This window comes from Scylla paramamosain, chromosome 9, assembly GCF_035594125.1.
Source record: "Scylla paramamosain isolate STU-SP2022 chromosome 9, ASM3559412v1, whole genome shotgun sequence".
Lineage (NCBI taxonomy): Eukaryota > Metazoa > Arthropoda > Malacostraca > Decapoda > Portunidae > Scylla > Scylla paramamosain.
This window is the reverse complement of record NC_087159.1, coordinates 17,182,009-17,209,654: the sequence shown is the minus strand read 5'-3', so window position 1 is coordinate 17,209,654 and position 27,646 is coordinate 17,182,009. Positions and strand designations below refer to the sequence as shown.

At 39.4% G+C, this 27,646-nt stretch overlaps 1 protein-coding gene across 1 annotated transcript in view; it reads left to right on the top strand.

Annotated features, from left to right (window-relative positions):
• The window catches only part of LOC135103703 (uncharacterized), an 81,815-nt gene that overhangs the window by 1,731 nt on the left and 52,438 nt on the right, over nt 1-27,646 (top strand). The window contains exons 3-4 of the mRNA XM_064010301.1: nt 6,901-7,007; nt 25,703-25,866. Coding sequence (XP_063866371.1) covers nt 6,901-7,007; nt 25,703-25,866 — 271 coding nt within the window. The remainder of the gene's footprint in view (nt 1-6,900; nt 7,008-25,702; nt 25,867-27,646) is intronic.

Here is a 27,646-nt window from a genome sequence, read left to right as displayed (position 1 = left end):
AGACAATAAAATGTAATTTTAACCATATTTCACATTTATAGAAAGTTTAGAAATATAAAAAAAAAAATACTTTATTGGTTGACAAATTTCTATATACATATTTTACTTTTACGTGTCATGATATAAAAATCTGCAGTTTAGAAGGAAATTTCTAATTGAAAAAGGGAAAAGAAAATTAAATCTCAAGATTTTTACCTGATAATAACTGCATGTTCCTTGCTTAAAGGAGAAACTGTACGTATGATTTGTGTTTATAGAGCGGTGTGAAGATAATAATATTTCATTTTAGAAATATTTCACTTTTTTTTAATTAACAAAGTTTACAAAGAAAAAATCACATTTTACTGAGTGATATAAACTTTCCATATAGTACATATTTTACTTCTACATTTCATGATTAAAAATTCTGTAGTTTGGAGAATTTTTTTTATTATTATCTTTGGTTTGAAGAGAAAGAGAGAGAGAGAGAGAGAGAGAGAGAGAGAGAGAGAGAGAGAGAGAGAGAGAGAGAGAGAGAGAGAGAGAGAGAGAGTTACATAAATACACAGGTCACAACAGACCTTGCTGTTCTCACGAGGTAACTAAAATGATAGTAGAAGAAAAGGACAGCAAAGCAGAAGGCTCTCCCCTCCACCCTCCACTCTCTCCGGAATAAACCATAAAAGAAACAGGTCTGAAATAAGTATCTTATGGGGATGGAATAGTAAAAACCCAAACGAAATTTTATAGGAAAGAATTAAAATACATGAAATGAGGTGCCCAAGTTTTTTTTTTTTTTTTTTTTTTTTTGGAGACAAGGAGTTTAATCTCTAAAACAAACACTGTTAACCGCAGATTTGAGGCAAATTACTTATCAAGACAACGTTTAAAAGTCTTCACGGTGTTGCAGTCAATCACATCTAGATTGACGATATGATGAAAAAAGTAATTTTTTGATTCACGAGTTGAAGGATTTCCCAACAATTTTGCATCCGTTTCCTCGCGTGTAATTTGAAAAATCTGTCGTGAAATAGATTTCATTCTTTAAGACGCTCTTCATATGATTTGCTTCTTAGGCTTGGTATCATTTTTGTTACTCTACATGTAATTTGAAAAAATGATCGTGAGATACTGCAGTCCATGTTACCAATACTTTTCATGACATTAAACACTGGCATTAGTCACCATTCCCTCTGGAATAAACCATAAAGGAAACAGGTCTGAAATAAGTAATTTTGAAGTTAAAGAAGTAAAAACTCAAAGGAAAATGTATATGAAAGAATGAAAATAGATGAAGTGAGGTTCCCCAATTTCTTGGAGACAAGAAGTTTAATCTCTAAAACAAACACTCTTAAACGTGGATTTGAGGCAAATTATTTATCGAGCAAGCGTTTAGAAGTCTCTACGGTGTTGCAGTCTATCACGTCTAGATTGACTACACGATGAAAAAAAGTATTTTTTTTTTATCTATGAGTTGACGGACTTCCCACCAATTTTGCAACCATTTCTTTGCCTGTAATTTGAAAAAATCTATCGTGAAATAGATTTAATTATTTAAGAACCTCTTTGTATGATTTGGTATCATTTTTGTTACTCTACGCCGAACTCGTTCAAATTTATCTATGTTTTTCTGGTAATAAGAGCACCATGCTTCAACGCAATATTCCAGAGAGAGAGAGAGAGAGAGAGAGAGAGAGAGAGAGAGAGAGAATTTTTGATAAATTTATTGCGCTTAAAAGCGTCAAACTTTTTAACATTATGTAACATTTTTCAATTTGATACATATATATTTATGAATTCAATCATAGACATTCGTATTGGAACATGCCTTCACATATATTTACACACAACACATCAATGAGGAACCTGAGTTCAAAACCACAAGTCAAGTTAATCATGTAGCCACCAAATTGCGGGTGGCGAACAAGTATGGTGCCTAAATTTTCGTAGATGAGGAGAAAGTTACATACATCTATGAGTGACTACCTCTGTGAAAGCATGTCACGAACAACCAGAAGAGTGAAGACAGTAGTGGTCTAAAGTATTGCAAAAGGGTTCATTACAGAGTGTACATGTGGTAAAGGATAATAGGAGTAGTATGCTTTAACGCAATATTCCATATATATATATATATATATATATATATATATATATATATATATATATATATATATATATATATATATATATATATATATATATATATATATATATATATATATATATATATATATATATATATATATATATATATATATATATATATATATATATATATATATATATATATATATATATATATATATATATATATATATATATATATATATATATATATATATATATATATATATATATATATATATATATATATATATATATATATATATATATATATATATATATATATATATATATATATCCAGTAAAAGAGCAGTGCAAACAAGTTTGTTACTTTCATTTGCATCTTCTAAGAGTTAGTGCTTATATATGTTATAAAAACATCTCAGTATTATTATAATTAGAAAGGTTAGGGCACACGGGATAGATGGGAAGGTGTTAGGCTGGATAGGGTCATGTTTTAGCGACAGGCGACAAAGAGTTGTAATAAACGGCTCGAAATCCGAGTGGGGTCATGTAATTAGTGGGATGCCACAGGGATCAGTATTATGTCCATTGTTATTTCTAATATATATATCATTGACTCGGATAGTGGAATTAGTAGTGATGTTAGTAAATTTGCGGATGACACAAAGATAGGTAGATTAATTAGGTCAGAATCGGATGCCATCGCCTTGCAGGCAGATTTAGATAGGATGAATGAATGGACGGACAAATGGCAAATGCAATTTAATATCAACAAATGCAAAGTACTTAGCGTAGGTAGAAGAAACCCACACAGTAGGTACATATTAAACAACGAAACTCTGGTAGGTACAGGATACGAGAAAGATTTAGGAGTTATAGTTAGCACTGAACTCCGTCTAGAAAGACAATGCATACTCGTAGAGGCCAGGAACAGGCCAAATAGGATACTAGGATTAATTTTTAGGAGCCTTAAAAGTAGAAGGCCGGAAGTAATATTAAAGTTATACTTAAGCGCTGGTCAGACCTCATCTAGATTACGCTGTGCAGTTCTGGTTCCCACATTACAGGAAAGATATAGGTCTATTAGAATCAGTACAGAGGAGAATGACTAAAAGGTCACAGGGGATGAGGAGTATTCCTTACGAGGCGAGATTGAAACTGTTGAAAATTTACATTCTTTAGAGAGACGTAGGTTAAGAGGGGACCTGATAGAAGTCTTTAAGTAGTATAAGGGTTATAACAGGGGATGTAAGCAAAATTCTTAGGATCAGCAACCAGGGTAGAACAAGAAATAACGGGTTCAAGCTTGAAAAATCTAGGTTTAGGAAGGAGATAGGAAGAAATTGGTTCTTAAATAGGGTGGTAGATGAGTGGAACGGACTCAGTAATCATATTGTTAGTGCAAGGACATTAAGGAGCTTTAAGAGAAGATTAGACAAGTTTATGGATGGGGATAATAGATGGAAATAGGTGGGTATATTTCATACAGGGACTGCCACGTGTAAGCCTGGTCGTTTCTTGCAGCTTCCCTTATTTCTCATGTTCTTGTTATAATTGACCTGTTATTCCTATCATTGCTATTAGTATTAATTGTTTCTGTAGCAAAACTGTACTTAATGCAGATGTCAACGTTCAATCAAAACCTCCTTATGTGTATAACAGAAATGTCCTCTGGTATCTGTTCCTTCAATGTTTAACGAAATTTGCATATTCCACACACACACACACACACACACACACACACACACACACACACACACACACACACACACACACACACACACACACACCGTCTTGACCTCACACGGGCAGGACGTTTGACCTTAGGCGCTCTCGAGCAGCCTCAGCCAGCTTGTTGGCCTTCCCCACTCCCTAGTGATAGTTATCTCAGTTTTTTCTGTTTTCAACTTTTAGCTTTTAGTTTTAGGCTCGCCCTGGTGGGATTGTTGTACTTGTGAACACATTTAGCGAGTGCGTGTCGACACAAAGAATAATGTGTGCTTCAGTGCAAAAGTACGAACGCAACTACCTCTTGCGTCATAGGCGAGGATCCGGTTACCCGCCGCCCATCGTGATACAGTGCCTTAAGACCTTGAAACTATTTCGGAACCGCGGATCGAGAGGAGGTAAAAGTGTGGTGCGTCCCATCAAGGTAGTGACCTCCAGTGCCAGAGAAGACCGCAGGGTGGAGAAGAGGGAATACAAACACTTTGAAGTGCCGCGTGTGTGGTATAGTCTTCCCTCCCTCCTCTTATTTAATGCGATGTCTCTGGCCAACAAGATGGACAAGTTGATTGTAACGGTGAGTTCTACTTGTGCGGACATTGTGGCGGTTACTGAGGCGTGGCAGATTGTTTCTGAGGTGTACACGATGCAGGACTACCAGCTCTACCATCACCTCAGGTCAGGACGCAGGGAGGGGGGGAAGTGGCCGTTTTCTGCCGCTCTGCCCTCAGCCCCTCACACCTCCCTGTCGATATTCCTGCCGGTGTGGAGGCAGATACGTCGCCACCACCACAGAAGCCTTCCACCGCTACTTCCCAGCCAAGAGCGTCACAGCACACCCGTCTGATGACCCCTGGATGACGCCCCGCATTAAAAGACTCATGCGTCAGCGGACCTGGGCGTCCCACTCCTGCCCGGTCCTTTACAGGAAACTAAGAAACAGAGTGATCAGGGAGATTAAGGCTGCAAAGGCAAGCTATTACCCAGACAAGGTACACCACCTCAAGCTGACCAACAACAGACAGTGGTACGCTAAAATCAAAGCTTTGTGTGGCCTACAAAAGCACACTTCATCTCTTCCTTGCACCTCACACCTTCCTGCTAATCTCACGGCTCAGGAGATGAACGATCACTTTGCTGCTGTCTGTCAAACCTTTCCTCCCCTCCACACCACTCCGCTTCCTGCCTATCTTCCCGCTCCCTCCCCTCCCCCCATTGTCCAGGCGGTGGATGTTTTTAGGAGAATACTCAAATTCAAACCAAGATCCACCACACCCACTGACCTTCCTATAAAAATTTACAAGGAATTTGCTGTAGAGCTAGCAACACCCCTTTGCTCCATAATAAACGCCTCACTCTCCCATCACTCTTGCCCCGCGGACTGGAAGACATCTTACGTCACCCCCATCCCCAAAACTTCCAGTCCACAGTCACTCAATGACTTCAGGCCAGTCTCTATCACCCCCATCCCTAGCCTTATTTGTGAAGATTTTGTGTATGACTGGGCCTACACCAAAATTTGTAATACCGTGGATATCAGACAATTTGGAAATATTAAAGCCTCCCATTACCTGACCAGCTTCCTTGAATTCATCCACAGCCACCTGGACAAGCGAAACACCTCTCTAGCTGTTGCTTTTGTGAACTTCAAAAAAGCCTGTGATCTTGTTGATCACACTGTTGTCATCAGCAAGGCAATAAGTCTGGGTCTTCCTCCTAACCTGGTAGCGTGGCTAGCCGACCTCCTCACAGGGAGGTGTCAGGCCGTTCGCTATCAGGGCTCTGTCTCTAATTTTCAACAGCTGACATGTGGGGTCCCCCAGGGGACCAAGATGGGTCCTCTATGCTTCCTCCTCCTCATTAACGACGCCCTCACTGACACCCCCCATCGCTGGAAGTATGTGGACGACTGCATCGTGGGCGTCCCAGTTTCCACTAAGAACCCGGACTACTCGCCACTGCAAGCAATTCTGGAGCGATTGCAGACGTGGACGGAGGAGAGCAGGATGACCATCAACCACAGCAAAACTGTGGTGATGCATTTCTGTACCTCCTCTGTACCAGTGCCCCCTCCCCAGCTCACATTGGGCCCTCACCCCCTCCAGGTGGTCCGATCTGCCAAGCTTCTCGGAGTCACGGTGGACGACCAGCTGACCTGAAAGCAGCATGTCGCCAGCACCGTAAGATCAGCTACCTACAGGCTGTACATGCTGCGCAGACTCAGGTCGCTGGGGACGCCGACAGATGAGTTAAGGGGGGTGTACCTCACCTTCATCCTCCCCAAACTCATGTACGCCTCCCCAGCGTGGTCCTCCTCCCTCACAGACACTCAACAGCTACAGCTAGTGAGTGTGCAGAAAAGGGCGTGCAGGATCATCCTTGGCCCTGCCTACGCCACCTATGAAGAAGCCCTGACCACCCTGAGTCTGTCCAGACTATCCACCAGGCACCGAGAGGCTCTGGAGAAGTTTGGAATGGGACTACTGCATCATCCACGTCTCAGAAACATGCTGCCGCCTGACGCGCCTCGCCCGGTCCGTGCCACCAGACACTACAACAAGATAACGCCCCTAAAGGCGCCGCGCACGGACCGGTACAGACTCAGTGCGATTCCCACCATGGTGCGAGCCATCAATCAATAGTCCCTTCTAGATTAGACTTACCTTTAGGATTAATGTTAAGTATTTCCCCAACCCCTCTGTACATTTTAAGTTTGTTAACTGCCTAAATAATAAACCGTTTATTATTATTATCATTATTATTTTTACACAGCAAATAATAACAACAACAACAACAACAACAACAACAACAACAACAACAACAACAACTGCATCAACAAAAAGGACGACGACGACGACTGCAATAATAATAATAAAAATAAATAAATAAATAAATAAATAATAATAATAATAATGATAATAACAACAACAACAACAACAACAACAACAACAACAACAACAACAGTGATAAGAGTAACAATAGCCAATAAAATATCAGTACATTTCAAAATGCCTTGCTGGTAAATACACGTATTCTTAGATGAATGGTAGACAGAGGACAGTAGTGTACAGAGACTGCGACAAACATTTTTTTAGTCTTTACTTATAGGTTGGCGTGTGTCGGGCTTACATTATGTCCCGCGGCTTCTTCGGGCCCAACATCCTAAGCATCGCATTCCCCAAAGGCTCGCAGCTCAAACAGCAATTCGACTCCATGTGAGCAAGAACTCTCTCTCTCTCTCTCTCTCTCTCTCTCTCTCTCTCTCTCTCTCTCTCTCTCTCTCTCTCTCTCTCTCTCTCTCTCTCTCTCTCTTTCTCTCACTTTCTGTATATATATATATATATATATATATATATATATATATATATATATATATATATATATATATATATATATATATATATATATATATATATATATATATATATATATATAATATATATATATATATATATATATATATATATATATATATATATATATATATATATATATATATATATATATATATATATATATATGTGTGTGTGTGTGTGTGTGTGTGTGTGTGTGTGTGTCTGTGTGTGTGTGTGTGTAAGAGGGCCACTGGCCAAGAACAACAAAATTTTTAATAAAAAAAAAAACCCTACTTACTTATGGTTCCCATAGGGGTCAGATAGAACAATAAAGAAATACAGGAAAAAATGTCTTGAAACTTGCCTCTTGAAAGACTTCAGGCTATATGAAGGAGGAAATACAGAAGCAGGCAGGGAGTTTCAGAATTTACCAGAGAAAGGGATGAATGATTGATAATACTGGTTATGGTTAACTTTTGGATTAGAGAGGTGCACAGAATAGGGATGAGAGAAAGAAAAAGTCTTGTGTAGTGAGGCCGCGGTATGAGGAGAGGCATGCAGTTACCAAGATCAGAAGAACAGTTAGCTTGAAAATAGCGGAAGAGCAGTCAAACCAGAAGCCAAAAATATCCCCAGGTCGGGCTACTCTTTTGGTATCGAGCTTAAGTGTCTTGACACCCCCCCTCAACTTATTTTTCATTAACTTTCGAAACGTTCGCGGCCTTAGTTCTAATTTTCAATCTGTAGAACACCACCTCTCCTCTACTAACCCTCATCTTCTTTTTGTCACTGAAACACAGGTGTCTGAAGCAACTGACAGTAGCCCTTTTCTGTTCTCTATTACTTCCTCTATCCTTGTTATCACTCCAAAGCTGGATGCTATGTCTATATGCGCAATGACTTAACCTGCTCTCGTGCCCACGCTTTTAAATCTTCAGAATTTTCCAGCATCTGGCTGCGACTAAAGAGTCACTCTCAAACTAAATTTATCTGTGTTGTATACCTCTTACCTGACTCCTCTGACTATAAGAAATTATTTGACTACTTAATTTCCAAAGTGGAGCACATTCTAACTTTCTTCTCTTTTGTGGAGATTTCTATTCTTGGAGACTTCAGTGTTCACCACCAACCAACCACCAACTCTCCCTTCACTGATCATCCTGGAGAACTAGCCTTTAACTGCTGTCCTCCATGACGTAGAGCAACTGATGCAACACCGTACTTTGTGTTCTTGACTATCTTGGAGATACGCCTAATATTCTTGATATTTTCCTAACCTATAATCTTTCCACTTATGCTGTCACCCCATCTTCTCCATTGGGCTCCTCTGATCACACACTCATATCTGTATCTTGTCCTGTTGCTCCAATCCCTCCTCAGGATCCCCAAAAGCAGAGGTGCCTCTGGCGTTTTGCCTCTGATAATTGAGGGAACCTGAGAAGGTATTATTCTGATTTTCCTTAGAATAACTACTGCTTCCACATCAGAGACCCCTCTCTGTGTGCTGAGCACCTAACAGAGGTGATAGTTTCTGGCATGGAGGCGTACATTCCTTCTCTTTCTCTCAGCCCTAAACTCTTCCTTCACTGATCATCCTGGTGAACTAGCCTTTAACTTTGCTATCCTCCATGACCTAGTGATAGTTTCTGGCATGGAGACGTACATTTCTTATTCTTTCTCTCAGCCATGAACTTTCCAAATCTTGGTTTAAGACAGCCTGTTCTCGTGCTGTACATGATAATGAAGTGTCCCACAAAAGGTACTTAAGCATTACCAAAATTTCATCCACTTATATTTCTGCAAGGAATCATGCCAAGTCTGTTCTCCAACTAGGCAAAAATTCCTTCATTAATAGAAAGTGTCAAAATCTTTCAAGATCTAACTTCCCTCATGATTTCTGGCACCTAGCCAAATACATCTTTCATAACATTACTTTCTTTCCCTCCTTTATTTCAACAAAATTTATTTATTCTTTATTTCAACATGATGGCATCATTGCCATTTCATCTACTTTCTAAAGCTAAACTCTTCTTTCAAACCTTTGCTAAAAACTCCACCTTGGATGATTCAGGGCTTGTTCCTTTCTCTCCTCCACCTTCTGATTCATGCTATTCGTTGTGATGTTTTCCATACCCTTGCTCGCCTTAGCCCTGGGAAGGCTTATTGACCTGATGGGGTCCCTCCTATTGTTCTCAGAAGCTGTGCCTCAGTGCCCAGTCAAACTCTTCTAACTCTGTCGATCAACATCTACCTTTCCTTCTTGCTATAAGTTTGACTACATTTAACCTGTTTCTAAAAAGGATGACTGCTCTAACTCTTCAAATTACTGTCCTATCACTCTTAATTTCCTGTCTCTCTAAAGTTTTTTTTTTTTTTAATCTTTCCTAAACGGGAAGATTCTTAAACATAAATCACTTCACAATCTTCATTCTGATCGCCGGTATGGGTTCTGTCGAAGCCACTCAACTGGTTATCTTCTGTCTTTCCTTACTGAGTCTTGGTCATCTCTTTTTATGGATTTTGGTGAAACTTTTGAGTCTGGCACAAAGCTTTGATTTCCAAACTACCCTCCTACATCTTCTATCCTTCTCTGTGTAACTTCATCTCTAATTTTCTTTCCAACCGTTCTATTTCTGTTGTGGCAGATAGTCTGTTATTTTCCTATATTTATAAACAATGGTGTTCCTTAGGCCTCTGTCAATTATTTATCAATGTTCTTCCAAATCAAACTTCATGTCCTATCCACTCCTACGCTTATGATACCACCTTGCATTTTCCACATCTTTTCATAGACTTCAAACCCCTCACGTCAAAAAAAAAAGTTCACACAGCAAAACCACAGAACGCCTGACCTCTGACCTCTCTATTTTTTTTTTTTTTTTTATTAGGACAGAGCAAACTTACTTATTATTGCTCAATGCCTCAAAAACTCAATTCCTCCATCTATCAACTCGACACAACCTTCCAGATAACTATCCCCTTTTTTTTTCAATGACACTCAACTGCCCCCCTCTTCTACACTGAAAATCCTCGGCTTGTCTTTTACTTATAATCTAAACTGAAAACTTCACATCTCTTCTCTAGCTAAAACAGCTTCTATGAAGTTAGGTATTCTGAGTTGTCTCCGGCAGTTTTCCTTAACCTCCCCCCCCAGCTGCTAACTCTGTACACAGGCCTTATCCATCCATGTACGGAGTATGCTTCACATATATGGGAGGGAATGGGGTTCCTCTCATTATGATAGGATATTTTAAGTTAATTTTCTTTATGCCATTATTATCATTATTACTAATATATATATATTATATATATATATATATATATATATATATATATATATATATATATATATATATATATATATATATATATATATATATATATATATATATATATATATATATATATATATATATATATATATATATATATATATATATAATTTGTATGTACAACGCCTCTTGTTCCCCTTTTGTTTTTGGTAACTCCATAGGTGGCGTCATGCGCGTCCCCTACCCTACTCAGTCAGCGGCTGGTCTCTGGGCCGTTGAGGTTTACACTGTACTTGGCAGTTTGTTATTATACTGAGAGATATTTTACGCAGTGTTTGCTGTTATCCATGGATTTAGACATTACCATATGTGCTAGCTCAACCACCTAGAATATATTTGATGGCAGCGGTGCTCCCACAGTGCTCCTGTGATTTTTTTTTTTTTTATTTATTTATTTTCTTATTTATTTATTTACTTTTTTTTTTTTTCATTTTTTTTGGGTGGATATTCTGCTCCGAGCGGACTCCCTTTGTTGACGTGCCCAAGCTCTACAGTACGTGCTCCGGCCTCATCTTTTATCACGTCTGTTCCTGTTTTCCAGCTTTGTCCTGGTCCTGCTGGTTGTTTTCCACGTCCAACGGCGTCCCCGGCCTGCCGCCCTTTCTATAGCTCTACAGTTTTTGTCTAAATATTTGGTGTTTATTTGCCTTGCTGTGGTTAACTTATTTTTGTCTGTTAAATATTTTTTGCCTCCCCTTCCCTTTCCTCCTCTATTTTGGCGTTCATTTTTGCCAACTACTCTTTCATTGGCTCCCTACTGCTTTCCTGGCTTGTGTTGCTTCCTCTCATTGGTCCTTGGTTTTTGTTTACATTTTTCTCATCTCTAATTGGCCTTGGCACCTTACCCCGGTCTCTGATTGTCTATTTCAAATCGTGCTGCCACTTTGTGTTCTCTACTTTTCTTTTTTCTTAGGCTTTTGTGTTTATTGCTTTTTCATTGTGTTGTGTCTTTCTACTGTGTTACACAATTAATCACTGCTATACACGCATCCTTCAACACATACACCCACAATTACTGTCCTTTTGCCTGTGTTTAACTTTTTTATATACCGCATTTTCTTGCATTTGTACAGTTTATTTCCCTAGGCATATATATTTTTGTCTTTGCATTTTTATTTAATTTGGACCGTTTTGCATTAACCGTGTGCTAGTTTTACCTGTCTGGTGTGTGTGTGCTGTGTGTGTGTTCTGATGTTCCCGGAGCCTGTGTTTTTGTCAACCCCTTGGCCTCCACAGCTCCCTGTGGTAAGTCATTACCTACTTGTGCCTCTCCTAGCTGAAGCTGCATCAGCCCCAAACCTACACCTTATCCAGTTGGGTTGTGTTACAACTTATTTATTTATTGAGGCCGAGTTAGCCTAACTCACTTATGTTTGTGTTCACTCCAGGTACTGTGTTTTTACTATTTTATATTTTTGTACTTGTGTACTGATTTTTTGGGGTATGTATGCCTTTACAAATATAAGTTAATTTTGTATAGCAATCCAGTCTTTGCTTAAATTTTGTAATATTTTGCCAGCAGTTGCTTGGTATTTTTTTTTTTTTTTGTCACTTGTTTTACATTTTACTATTAGTCACATTGTTGTTCCACTTATTACATTATTGCTGATATATTATTCCATTTATATTTTGTGTCTGTGTTTACTTTTGTGTACATTTCTCTTGTGTATTTCTTTTTTTTTTTTTTTTGGGTGGGGGCATCTTTCTTGTCTATTTTTTTTTTTTTTTCCTTTTTTGTAAATGCTTTTAAGAAGTGGCAATTCTGCAATGTCTAATCCCAGCATTGCTTCCACTCTACCTACTGCTACTGCTACTGCTTCTGCTTCTGCTGGTGCCACTGTAGCTCCTCCTTCTGTCCCCACTATTAAACTCCTGCACCAGGACCCTACCGTTAAAAAATTTGAGGGTGAAGACCCCAACCATTCTGCACTGTCATTTTTACAGGAATGTGAGGACTTGATGGCAAACAGTAACATCACCTCGGGGGCAGACAAGATGTCGTTCATCAGGTCAGGTCGCAGTTGATTCTAGGATCACTTGCCTTTACCATGATGTCCACTCTCTGTTTTAAGCTTTGTATGCTTCAAGATGACTATACTGAGTTTCGTAGTAATTTCTTGTGTGCCTTTGGAGCTTCACGGACTCACGATTCCTTTCTTTGGGCTTTTCGTTATGTTGAGTTGCTTACTACGCAGCTCGGAAATGTAGGTCACATGGTCGGTCAAGTTCGTACTACCAAGTACACACATGGTGTTATTGCATTTTTGAAGTCTGGAAACTGGATACAAAATGGTCAGATGAGTCTAGATACTAAAGTACAAGTCTTCTTAGAGCTCGCAAGTAATTTTAATTATCTTACTCCTCGGGAAAGACATGTTACTTCCACCATTGAGATCAAACCCACTGACTCTTTGATTTTGCCATGAAAATCAGTAATAAACTGCAGGAATTGTCTCATGTTCATAGCTTGTCAACTGTTGTAAGTGACCCATCTCCTGCACCTTCACCACCTAAAACGTCTCCCGTTTATCGTATTTCCTCTCAAGTGTTGCCTTCGTCCTGGTGTTCAGCTTTTTCATGCACCTATTGCCACAAAGATGGTCACACCAACTCACATTGCTTCCTTCTTAAGAAAAAAAAAAAAACTCGTCTGCTCGCTTATCGCCTCCACGTGAGCATGACACAAGTTCTAGGTATGTGGCTTCAAAGCAGTTTTCAGGCCACTCTCGTCCTAAACCTCAAACTCCTCAAATTATCCGCTTTCACTCCTCTGCTCAGACACGGTATACTCGCTCACCATCTCCGGCCTGGAGACCTCGGATGTCTCCTGAGCGTCCATCTAGATTCTGTCTTGTTCATGGTCCAAATAACCACATGACGGAGGAATGTTTCAAAATTCTAGAATGGCAGCAAGAGCAAGTTGTAATGGCCTCTCCGTCAAATTTTCAGAGCCGTCAAACTCAACACGCGAAAGATTAGTGCCGTCTTGTCTGGAGGACCCTCTCACTCTTCCCAATGTTACTGCTGCTTTTCAAGGTATGCAAGTTTAATAGTGCTTTTCTTATGACACTCCTCTTTCCTTGGGAGTTGACACTGGTGTTTCTTGTAATCTCTTGAGTGTCCAGGCTTATTCCAAATTTAAAGACTTATTTAACCTTCCATTACAGGTTGCTGACAATAATCTTTTCAGGGTACATGATTTTTTCTTACATGCCTTTGGTACAATGGGGAGTTTTCAGAACTAGTGGTTGTCACCAGGTGGCAGCACAGACACAAACCCTTCTCTCACAAGCAATATCAGATATACCAAGTGTTATTCTATTTACGAGTACATGAAGATGCAATGGGCTTATATAATATATTTTTCTACGTAATCCCTTCTAAGTAGTAACACAAGTAAAATCAAACTCTTTTCATGAACAAATGCATATAAGTTGATTTTCTAGTGAATCGGCATTTAGATTTATTTGGTCATCTTAAGATTTCCAAATGAATACACTCTTGATTGGAAACGTCTTAATCTGGACGACAGTAAACATAAAGGCAACATGTCTGTGACAGTCAAAAGTCCAAATTACATAGATCTCCCTAGTTTATGGAAACGGCAATTTTAATAAAAAAAAAAATTGGCAACTCGAGTGTCCTGGCGATAGTAATGCTGTATCTCTAACCAAAACAAACACCTGACTCGACCGCGCTGGTTGAACTTAAGAAACACGTTGTTGGACAAGAAGTTGAATGTTGCTGCGGTGCCCATCTCCACTACGCCCTAAGCAATGGATTACGGTAGCTGGACACTACAGCAGCAGCAGGATCGCCTGAGAGATGTTTGTTTTGGTTTTCGATTACTTTTCCTTGTCGCTCGCTTCGTGAGAGGGATGCTAAAATCCCCACAAAAAAAAAAAAAAACGAGCTATATATCACGTTACTCAGTAGGTTGTGTCATACTATATACTGTGTGATTTTTTTTTTTTTTTTCACTGTCCAAATCAATAGTTTTTATACTAGTAATATGCTTTATGTAATATGCTAGCAGTTTACTCGATAATCACACAAAAAAAAAAAATAATTTGACCACATTCTCTCAATATTATCCATACCGGATATTGAAAAGTCGATACATCTTTTCAATAGTATCATGATGATCAATGTTCTATGTATCTTTAGCACCTGGGATTTACTACAACAATATTTTAGCTCTCTTTCCTACACTTAGATGAGCAGCAACGACATCTAGCGGTTTAGTTCCGAAAACTTCCCATTGTTCCCCTTGTCTCTTGCCAGAAATTCAGCACCATTTGAAGCAAAATTTTTTGTAACTTCTGGTTTTGTTCTCAAAGGCGATGATCAATTAGGACTTGATTCGCTTGTGACTCACGGTATTGATGTTTTTCCTCAACATATTGCTGTTTCATATCAGGATATTGTTATCTCTGCAATGGACACTCCGGCACCACTCTTAGCCTTTAAACCTCCTGTTCATACTTTAAAGTTTATATGCACCACAGATCACGGTTTGTCATTGCCTCATTTCACAGAGTCGAAACGTTCAGTCTCTGCTGTGGATGTCTGTTCTGCTGTTGTGATTGGAGATCAGCGAGTGGGCCCCATGAGTGCTGTTCGCCTTCCAGTTCGCGTGACAAATGCACCTGTTGATTCCTGCGTCTTATCTTTGCCAGAGTCTGTCCGTGTTCGTAGGTTGGCTCTTGAAAGTACTCTTTCCTGTGCCTGAGATCATGTAACTGATGCCTTGGTGACTAATCTAACTGGTTCCCCGATTTCTCTCAAGAACAGCGTATTTCTTGGTTCTTTTGAAGTCTGCGACAGTAAGTCCTTTGATGACTCTCCACACCTTATTGCTTCTGTTTCTCCTAATACAGATATTTCTCATGATACTGCTGATCTCATTTATCAGCTTTCAGCTCATGTTAAGGTGTTGGATATCCCAATAGCAAAGTCTCGTCTCCTCGCATGCTAGTCAAACATAAACCGGCTGTTGCTTTGCCTAACGAACCTCTTGGTGTCACAGACCGTATTGCGCATCGCATTTGGTTAAAACCTGATACACGTCCTTCTTTTGTGCCTTCCTGTCGTTTGCCTCACAGTCAGCGTGCTGTTGTTCAGAATTTAGTTGACGGAATGCTGAAAGACAGTATCATCCAAGAATCACACTCTCCGTGGAAGTCACCACTGTTTTTTTGTTCCAAAAAAAGACGGTTCTTTTCGTGTTGGAGTCGATTTTCGGAAAGTTAACTCTGTGACCATCCCTGATCATTATCCTCTTCCTATTTTAAGTGACCTTTTGAAGTCCATCAGGTAAGATAAAACTGTATTCACTACTCTTGACCTCAAATCAGGTTTTTGGCAAATTCCATTAGATTCTAGTATCCGTGAGATTACTGCCTTTTCTATGCCATCAGGTCATTATGAGTGGCTCCGTGCTCCAATGGATTTACGTAACTCTCCCCTGACTTGCCAGCAACTTGTTAATAGTCTTTTTCAAGGTCTCATTGGCGATTGACGATTTGATCTTGGTGTCTCGTGATCTTGAGTCTCACTTTGACAAACTCGAACTTGTTTTGCAAAAATTTCAAGATGCAGATCTTAAACGTAAATTCCTTCGCTCACGCATTGAGTTTTTAGGTCATGTAGTTAACAAGGATGACATTCATATTACTCATGCTAAAGTTCGAGCAGTTCATGATTTTCCTATCCCAAAGTCAATAAACCATGTGCGTTCTTTCCTCGGTCTTGCGCGCTATTACCATGCATTCATCAGAGACTGCATCCATTGCGTCGCCTCTTACGCGTCTTCTCAAAATGGATGTCTCTTTCATATGGCACGATGCCCAGCAAACTAGCTTTGACTGACTCAAACATGCATTCACTCATGCTCCAGTCCTTGCCTTTCCATATTATAGTCTGCCTTTTACACTCTTCACCGATGCAAGTGCTTTAGGAGTAGGCACTGTTCTTATGCAGCAGACTGAGAATTCTTGACCTCAGGTGATTGCGTATGCCAGCTGTACCCTGAATGGTGCTGAGTCTCACTATTCAATTACTCATCTAGAGGCTCTGGCACTGGTATGGGCTTTACATCATTTTCATGACATCATCTATGGGTACTAATTGACTGTTTATACTGATCATACTGCCTTGCTTCACCTTTTCAAGGTTATAAAATTATCAGGTCGTCTCCCTAGATAGTTTGTCATAGTCGATCAATTTAAACCGACGATCAAATATTTGCCTGGTAAAGCAAATGTAACTGCACATGCTCCATCTCGAAATGTTGCTGTTGCTGCTGTGTCAGAAATTACTAATTTCTCACGAGAACTTTTTGCTGCCCAGCGTCAAGACCCTTTATGGTCTGCTGTGGTATATGCCTTAGAATCGGATGATGCGTTTGTTTTACCCAAGTTGCATGTACCTTTGTCTCAGTTTTCTTTTTGCTATATTATGCCGTACTGTGTCAGTTTATGAGCAAACAGTGACGCAACTTGTCATCCCCACTTCTTTAGTTTCATCTGTGCTTCAGCTCATTCATGACGCTCCCCAGTCTGGTCATCGAAGCCGTGACAAATCTTTAACAATGGCTCGTAAGCATTATTACTGGCCTACAATGAACCTTGACATCACAAATCATGTAGCACAAAGTCTTTCTTGTGCACAAACTAAAGGTATCACTCACAGAGTTCCTATGCTTTAATATCCGACTCCTGCTGGTCCTTTTGATACTGTTGCTATGGACGTTCTGCAATTACCTCGCAGTCACGAAGGATCTTCTTATGTTCTAGTCTGCGTTGATCATTTCAGTCGCTTTGTTATTCTCTTACCTTTGCCCAACAAATCTGCTATAGCTCTGGCCCATGCTTTAGTGTTCCACCTTTTTTGTCCATTCACTACACATTCAGTTTTGCTTTCTGATAATGGGTCAAAGTTCAAGAATGAGGTACTTAATACAATTTGCCAGCAGTACAGAATTTCTCAATGCTTTATTACTGCGCACCATCCAGTTTCTATTGGATTTGTGGAAAGGACTAATAGAAAAATTTTGGAGATCCTTCGGCATGTTGTAGGTAAACTCCATGAGTCATAAGAAGATTGGATTAATGGATCTGTGAATTTGTCTAAGGGAAAGACTCCTCACTATATTGTGTTCAGCGAAGAGAAGCGTCTCCCTTACGACATACTAGTAACCCCACGTGTGCTTTTGTATTCTGCTGATGACTATGCTCAGTCTCATATCTGCACCTTTCAGACTGTCCATGCATCTGTGCGAGAAAGACTACAAGCTTCACGCACGGAGATATGTCGGCAGCACAGTACAGCCACGTCTGTGTATTGGTGTTGGTGATACTGTCCTTGAGGTCTCACCTCTGCGTCAGTCTAAATTAGAACCTAAATTTTCAGCCCCTTTTCTCATTACAGATAGCCTTTCTGTTTTTTTTTGTTTTTTTTTTTATCCAAATCTTAGCATTTCAGAAGTTGTCAATGTTGACAGGTTGAAGAAGGTCGGGTCCCTACCTCCTCTTCTGCTTCTCCAATGCCTCAATCTTCACCTGTCTCTCATACTTTTGTTCATCCTGTCCCTACACATTCCTTTCATCTTCGTAGTAGGGCTCGGTATTTTTTTTTTTTTTTACCCCATTTTATATTTATCATGTACTTTGTTTTTGTTTTGTTTTTCGTCTCTTTTTGCTGTCCCATGGGTTTCTCTGTTTTGTTGTGCTCCTGGGAGGGATTATTATTTTTATGTCTTTTGTTAGGATTACATTGATTACTGTTTTTGTGCTGTCCTGCAGTGATATTTCTTTTTATCCTGTAGGAGGGATATTTTCATAACATTTTTGTTTGTTTATATCATTATTATGTCCTTTTATTGTGTCAACTCGTGTGTCTTGCAAAGATAAGTCCACTATACATCCATATCCATGTATTTTTCATTGTTATTATTTCATTTAGTGTTATTCTCTGAAATTTCGTTTGTTCTACTTTCTTGCTATTGTGTCATTGTCTTTGTTTTTGTGTGTCTTCTTCTATTCTTACACATTTGTCCCTGTATATGTACACATATTTCATATTTTCCTATTATTATTCTTGTGCCTTATGTTATTTTCTATGCATTTTTTTTTTTTTTTTTTTTTGTGTGTGTGTGCATTTCCATATTTGTCTTGCCTTCATTTATTACTTTGTGTGCCTTACACATAAGCACACTCCATGTTCATATATCCTTTTTTTTTTTTTTTTCTATTTGATGTGCTTGTGCGACTTTTTTTTTTTTTTTTCGCTGAGGGGTCGCAGCATAGGTGTGGCCGAGCTATATGATAGGATGTCCACGTTTATTAGTTCATTTTCTTTATGCCGTTATTATCATTATTGCTACTATTTATCATATATATATATATATATATATATATATATATATATATATATATATATATATATATATATATATATAATTTGCATGTACAACGTCTCTCGTTCCCTTTTTGTTTTTGATCACTCCATAGGTGGCGTCACGCGCGCCCCCGCACTCAGCGGTTGGCCTCTGGGCCGTTTAGGTTTACTCTGTCCTTGGCAGTTTATTATTATACTGGGAGATATTTTACGCAGTGTTTGCTGTTATCCATGGATTTGGACATTACCAAATGTGCTAGCTCAATCCCCTAGCACACCATCCATCCTCTCTCTCTCTCTCTCTCTCTCTCTCTCTCTCTCTCTCTCTCTCTGAAAGATAAGGGGAAGGGGAGGTAACAGGAAGGGAGGTTTGTGACAAGACGAAAGAGGATGGGAGATATTTTACGCAGTGTTTGCTGTTTTCCCTGGATTTGGACATTACCACGTGCTAGCTCAATCCCCTAGCACAGGGTGGTCCAACTACTGGCGCGTGGGCCACAAGTGGGCCGCCGGTTGATTTTCTGTGGCCCGTGACTGCACACGAAAAAACACAGAGTTCCTGTGTCTGTATATGAAATAGTATAGTTACTATAGTAACTAGTACCAGAATGAGTCAGTGTTTCAGTACAGTGAGCATCCCACCGCTCCGTAACCATGATTAATATAGAGTAGCGACGTGTACAATACGCGTCGTGTCTCTCCGCTCTTATGGCCAGCCCCACCGTGCCCCCGCAGGACACATACATTAGTCTGCCTCTGGCTACAAGTTGAGTAACACTGCGTCCTTAACACAGACAACCCATGACAATGAACACGGCCAAGAAAATTAAGTTTTTTTTTTTTTTTATGTGAACAGATTATTTAATGAGGAATGAGAGGAAGCATATTTTTTCATACAAAATAATGGAAAACCATTGTGTCTTGTGTGTCAACAAACAGTTGCTGTGATGAAAGAATATAATATCAGGCGAAATTATGAAACACTGCACAGCACACAGTGTGCCAAGTATGTGGAAAAATCCCGCAGCAATATTTTCACAGACCTAAAGAGCAAGTATGAGAAACAGAAGGTGCTATTATAACTTTGGAAAGACTCAGACAGCGAGTCTTACAGCATCATATGAGATTGCAATGATGCTTATGAAAAACAGGAAATCATTTAGGGATGGAGAACCGATAAAACAGTGTGCAGTGAAAATAATACAAGCCGTTGGGGAGGAAAAAGTAGCCAGGAAATTTGAAGTGTGTCATTATCCCACCAAACAGTTGCAAGAGTAACTGATCTTAATGAGCATATTTCTTTGAAACTGAAGGATATAATGAAGCACTGCAAATAATTTTCATTGGTTTTAGATGAGATTACAAATATAAGTGACACCAACCAGTAACTCATATTCACACGCACTGTAGACGAGGAATTCGTGGTACATGAAGAGCTGGTGAAGATGATGTCCTTGAGTGGTGGCACAAGAGGCTCAGATATTTATGCTGCACTCGAGTCAGTAGCCAATGAATATGGAGGATCTGAAAAATGCTCTTGCATTGTAACAGATGGTGCAAGAGCTATGACTGGTAGTTATGTGGGAATGAAGGAAAATGGAGTTGACTGCATCACACTACACTGCATTATCCACGAAGAAGCATTATGTGGCAAAGTATTACAGATGAGTGATGTCATGCAGAGTGTGGTCAGGATTTTGAATTTAATCAGAGGTGGTAATAAGTCACAGCGACACAGAAAATTTATATCTTTTCTTAAAGAACTGAATGCAGAACTTAGTGACGTACCACTGCACTCTAGTATCAGGTGGCTTACTAAGGTGCTGGTAAAACGCTCCAGCATTCTTCTGCTCTACGGAAAGATATCCTTTCCTTTCTTCAAAATGAACGGCTGAGCAATACAGAGTTGTACCAAACTTAGCTACAAGATAGAGACTTCATTTGTTCCCTAGCATTTCAAACAGACATGTCAGCCCACTTGAATGTGCTTAATCTGAGGCAAACAACAAAATATTTCTCAACTGCTTGGGTACATTGAAGCTTTCCGCAAGAAGTTGTTGCTATTCAGTGCTTGTTTAAGAAAGAATGATCTTGCACACTTTCCTTCATGCCGTGAACTCATGGCAGATGATATAAAGTCAGACTTTTCAAGTTTTGTCAACAAAATTGAAAGCTTATCTCTTGAATTTTGAAAACAGATTCAGAGACTGAAAAACTGAAGCCCTGTCTTCTGTTATTTAACAATCCAATGGAAGCTAATGTGGAGGCACAATCACCAGAACTTCAGCTTGAGTTGTGTGGACTACAATCTGACACAGTGTTGTTTGCAAAAAAAGAGTGAAAATCAGGAGAGATTCTGGAAGTTGGTTTGCAAGGATAAATTCCCCAAGCTGAAAGACTGCTTTAAAGATGTACTCCATGTTTGGAGTGCATCTTTAAAACATCATATATATGCACGTTTTCAACCATGAAGCAACTAAAATCTAAAATGAAACACTGGATGCCTGTCTTAGGCTTGCCACTACCAATATTGAAATTGATATGGAGGCCCTAATAAAAGACAAGCAGCGTAATCAAACTTCTCATTAGCATGTAAGAACTACCACTTTTGTATTTGTGCAGAGCCATTATTTATTTATTTTTTTATTTATTCATTTATTTTTTTTATTTATTTATTTTTTTTTTTTTTGTGTGTGTGTGTGTGTGTGCTGGCCCTGCATAGAAATTAGCACCTTAAGATCGGTTTTTTTTTTTTTTTTTTTGTGCGAAGGTCTCAATTCTTAAAAATAAATTACATACACACACACACACACACACACACACACACACACAATATATATATATATATATATATATATATATATATATATATATATATATATATATATATATATATATATATATATATATATATATATATATATATATATATATATTTGGCCCTCCATGTAACCGTTTAGACCCGAAGTGGCCCAAGATGTCAAAGAAGTTGGACTACCTTGCCCTAGCACATCATAGCGATCTTTTAGACAGAGTGGAATCAAAAGCTTTTCGTCTTACCAACTCCTATATTCTGACTGACTGTCTTCAGCATCTTTCTCCTCGCTGCAACGTTGCATCTCTTGCTATCCTCTACCGTTATTTTCATGCTAACTGCTATTCTGATCTTGCTACCTGCATGCCTCCCCTCCTCCTACGGCCTTACTGCACAAGACTTAATTCTTTCTCTCACCCCTATTCTGTCTTCCTCTCAAATGTAAGAGTAAACCAATGTTCTCAATGATTCATTCCTTTCTCTGGTAAACTCTGGAACTCCCTGCCTGCTTCTATATTTCCTCCGTCCTGCGACTTGAGCTCTTTTAAGAAGGAGGTTTCAACGCAGTTATTCTTTTTTATTTGACACCCGCTTTTTACCCTGTTGGAAGACCGGCACATCAGTCGTCTTTTTCTTATATAATTTGGTTGTCCATGACTGGTGCTTCTCCACCATAAAAAATAAAAAAAAAATAGCAAGAGATGCAACATTGCGGCGATGAGAAAGCGGCTGAAAACAGTCTGCTAGAGCAGAGGACTTGAAAAGACGAAAAGCTTTTTATTCCACGTTGCCTAAAATAGCGGTATGAGTGGAACCCCAACCCCATTCATGTAAACTTTACATGAATGGGGTTGGGGTTCCACTATGTATGTATGCTTTACATTGTAAAGCATACTCTACATGTGGACGGATAAGGCCCATATACAGTTACCAGCTGGGGGAGTGGGAAAAGTCGGTGAAGACGACTCAGAACGCCTAAACTCATACAAGCTTTTTTTTTTGCTGGAGATTAGGTGGGAAGTTTCCAGTTTAGATTATAAGTAAAGGACAGATCGAGGATGTTCAGTGTAGGAGAGGGAGACAGTTGTGTCATTGAAAAATAGGGGATAGTTATTTGGAAGGTTGTGTTTAGATGATAAGTGGAGGAATTGAGTTTTTGCGGCATTGAATATTACTAAGCTGTTTCTGTCCCAGTTAGAAATTTTTGACAAATCAGAAATCAGGGGTTTTGTGGCTTCCCTGCGTGAGCTGTATTCTTTCCGAAGGGTTGATCGTCTACGAAAAGACGTGGAAAAGTGCAGGGTGGTATCATCAGCATAGGAATGGATAGGACAAGAAGTTTGGTTTAGAAGATCATTGATGAATAATAGGAAGAGAGTGGGTGACAGGACAGAACCCTGAGGAATACCACTGTTAATAGACTTAGAAGAACAGTGACCATCTACCACAGAAGCAATAAAACAGTCAGAGAGGAAACTTGAGATAAAGTTACAAGAAGTATAGATGTTGGAGGGTAGTTTGGAAATCTAAGCTTTGTGTCAGACTCTATCTAAAGCTTTTGATATAACTAAAGCAACAGCGAAAGTTTCACGAAAATCCCTAAAGGAGGATGACCATGTCTAAGTAAGACCAGAAGATTTCCAGAAAAGCAGCCTCAACTGGCGATCAAATAGAAGCTTGTGAAGTGATAGATGTTTAAGAATTTTCTTATTGATGAGCGATTCAAAAACTTTGTAGAGGCAGGAAATTAAAGCAATGAAACGGTAGTTTGAGGGATTAGAGCGGTCACCCTTTTTAGGAACAGTCCGAATGTACGCAAACTTCTAGCAAGAAGGAAAGGTAGATGTTGATAAACAGAGTTGGAAGAGTTTTACTAGGCAAGGTGCAAGCACGGAGGCACAGTATCGGAGAACAATAGGAGGGACCCCATCAGGTCCATAAGCTCTCCAAGAGTTATAGCCAACGAGGGCATTGAAAACATCTTTGAAAGATCATAGTAAGTAGCATGAAGTAGTCGGAGGGTGAAGGAGGAGGAACAAGCCCCGAATCATCCACGGCACAGTATCGGAGAACAATAGGAGGGACCCCATCAGGTCCATAAGCTCTCCAAGAGTTATAGCCAACAAGGGCATTGAAAACATCTCTGAAGGATCTTAGTAAGTAGCATGAAGTAGTCGGAGGGTGAAGGAGGAGGAACAAGCCCCGAATCATCCACGGTAGAGTTTTTAGCAAAGATCTGAGCAAAGATTTCAGCTTTAAAAATAGATGAGATGGCAATGGTGCCATCATGTTGAAAAAAAGGAGGAAAAGATAAAGAAGCAAAGTTACTGGAGATATTTTTGGCTAGGTGCCAGAAATCGCGAGAGGAGTTAAATCTTAAAAGATTTTGACATTTTCTATTTATGAAGGAATTTTTGACTAGTTGGGGAACAGACTTGGTATGATTCCAACCAGAAGAATAAAGTGTATGAGACTGGAAGGCTCAAGTACCTTTTGTGGGTCACCTCTCTATCATGTATAGCACGAGAACTAAGATTTTTAAGATTTAGGGCGAAAGAGAGTGAGGAATGTACGCCTCCAAACACTATCATCTCTGTTATGCGCGCAGCATAAAAAGATGGGTCTCTGACATGGAAGCAATAGTCATTCCATGGAAAACCTGCATAATAACTCAAGTCCCTCCAATTATCATAGGCAAGACGCCGGAGTTACCTCCGCTTTGGGAGATCCTAAGGAGAGATTGGAGCGATAGGACAAGATACAGATATGAGGTTGTGATCGAAGGATCCCAACAGAGAAGATAGGTTAGCATAAGCAGAAGGATTAGAGGTGGGGAAAAGGTAAAAAATGTTGAGCTTATCTCCCAGACGGTCACGAAAACGGGTAGGCTGTTGCATTAATTGCTCTAGGTCGTGGAAGATAGCAAATTCAAAGGCTAGTTCACCAAGATGGTCAGTGAATAGAGAGTAAAGCCAAAGCTGGTGGTGAACATTGAAGTCTCCAGGAATGGAGATCTTTGCGAAAGGGAAGAAAGTCAGGATGTGTTCCACTTCAGAATTTAAGTAGTGAAAACATTTTTTTTTAGGCAGAGGAATTAGGTGAGAGGTATGTAGTACAGATAAATTTAGTTTGAAAGTGACTGTAGTCGTAGCTAGATTGTGGATAATTCGTAAGATTTAAAAGCGTGGGCATGAGAGCAAGTTAATTCATTGCGCACATAGACGCAACATTCAGCTTTTAACTGAAAATGAGGACGGAGAAAGTAGAAGGGAACAGAGAAAGGGCTACTGCCAGTTGCCTAAGACAGCTGTGTTTCGGTGAGATGATCAGATTTAAAAGAAGAGAGGCGGTGTTCTATATATATATATATATATATATATATATATATATATATATATATATATATATATATATATATATTATTGTGTGTGTGTGTGTGTGTGTATCACTTTAGTATCTGACTATTCAAGACGAAAAGAGGTCAAATTGAATCTATGATGATGAGATGTCAGTGGATATATTATAACTCTATGTATCCTCTCTTTGTAACTTCATCTCAATCTTCCTTTCAGGATCGTTCTATTACTACTGTAGTAGATGGTCACTGTTCTCCTAAGGTAGGGTCCTGTCCCATCACCCACTCTCTTTCTACTACTGAGGCATCTCCGCCAGTTTCATGTCACTTCCACAACTGCTGACTCTATACTCGTGTGTAGAACACCGCCTCTCTTCTTTTAAATCTGATCATCTCACCGAAACACAGCTGTCTTAGGCAACTGGCAGTAGCCCTTTCTCTGTATAGATAGATAGATAGATAGATAGATAGATAGATAGATTAAATTGTCCTTGAATGGACAGATCTAGCAACTTTAATTCACATTCGTAAATAAAACATTCGAAACCATTCGAGTATTAGGTAGGTAAAAAATATTTGTAATTCAAGTTCTCATTCATTATAGCATAAAGTATAGCATAAAGTTTTTTTTTTTTTTTTTTTTTTTTTTTTTTTTTTTTTTTTTTTTTTTTAGTATCGTTAGGTTTCGGGAGTTTGGGATTATCAAGAAGGAGTTTGGGGATGCCCTGACCAACGCTACTGACTGCTTCAAACCCTTCCACGCCACAATCACCACCTCCAAGACCCGGCCACTGCACCTCGAAGACCTCTTCGGAGTCTTCTTCCTCTTAGCAGCTGGTGATGGTCTACTTATTTTTTTTTATTTGTGAATAAAATGAAGTAATATAATTGACACACTCTCTCTCTCTCTCTCTTTCTCTCTCTCTCTCTCTCTCTCTCTCTCTCTCTCTCTCTCTCTCTCTCTCTCTCTCTCTCTCTCTCTCATGACATCATCACCATCATCATCATTATCATCATTATCTTCAATATCATCATCACTGAGAAGGCTTGAGGAAGAAGATAAAAGGAAAAAGGTAATGCTTAAAAATATCAGTCACTCTATCGTGAGTCTGCTGTATCAAGTGCAGCTGGGATATTGTTCCACAACAACAGCAACTGCACATGGTATCGTCTCGCTGACACACCGTGGTGACAGATGAGCATAATAGACCCCGCCGCCAAGGAACCCGGCGGTAGAGTCTTTCGCCATCACACTGCAAAGACCTACAGGCAGTGACGGGCCTGGGGGGGGGTCACGGGCGGGTTGTGTCCCCCAGATGCCACTCCCACCCTCAATTTCAGGCCGGTGCCCCTACCTCTGATTAACTAAAAAAAAACATTAAGTACTGTTAAAAAACATTTTTACTCAAGAATAATCCAAAATTGTAAGATAACGGACATCTACTAATATCTATCTAATATAGGATTACCACACACATAGCATGGTTCTTGTTTAATTATAATCCGAAGTCAAAATTATAGTCTGAACGTTTGTATTTTGCTGTCAAGTAATGATAAGTGAGATCGTCTGCCACGCGTGAGAGGAAAGCAGCTGCGGCAGGATTGTGTGATCTTTGTTGATTACCTTTCTTATACCGTAGTTTTTATATGGTCAATATATGGTATTGTTTGGAATATTGGTTATAATTTTACTAATGCTCAATACAATAAGTTAGAAGTTCCTAATTTAGCGTCATGACTATAATGAACAGTTGATCCCATTCATGTGTATGGGTACTGGACCTGGTTAAGTGGAATTCTGGATATGTTTAGGACAAGAATATAATTATGTTCTTAACGCTATGCCAAGAATGTGGGTTCGTGAATGATAAATAAGCGTACAACTTACCAAAATGAAGGTGTACTGTGGGAAGTAGGTTATTTGTGTATTAGAGGCGTCTTCTATTTACCGTGATCCATTTCATATCACTGATATGGCAGCTCGGCCGTTTTCTATTTACATATTGATGGATCTACCCTGATCTGACTGATCTGAATCATGATCTGGGTGATCTGGGTCCGGAAGTGGGTTATAGCAGACGACACTCTCTGAAGCTGCTGTTGGCGGCCATATTAGCGGATGAGCAGCCTCTACTGGGGGCTTATTTAGGGAAATACACAAGAAAACGGCTCATATGCCTGAGGAACAAATTGAGTGGCAATGAATCGTTGCAGAATGTTGCTGTGGGCACAGAATGTGAATAGTGATGGTAACAGATGCCAGAAACAAAGGAGATATTACAAGCAACACCAAGCCTTGGTTTGGTGGCTTCTGATTATAATTACGTTGCTATTACCGCCTCTACCAACGTCTACATGATGAGGCAAAGGAAGATGATACTTGTTCAGTCGAAAATAATACATCTACTATGGAAGTGCCTCAGTAATTGTGTCAATAGTGTCAGCACGTAGACCAGGTTACCATCACCTTAGGTCCAAATATTTTCTCATCTTACCATTCTGTACTTCACCACAGCGAGTACTTTCAGCATGTTGTGCGTGAAGAGAGCTTTGTGTGAAACTATATTATACAACGTTCATAGAACGGAACACAGCGTGTTGTGCGTGAAGAGAGCTT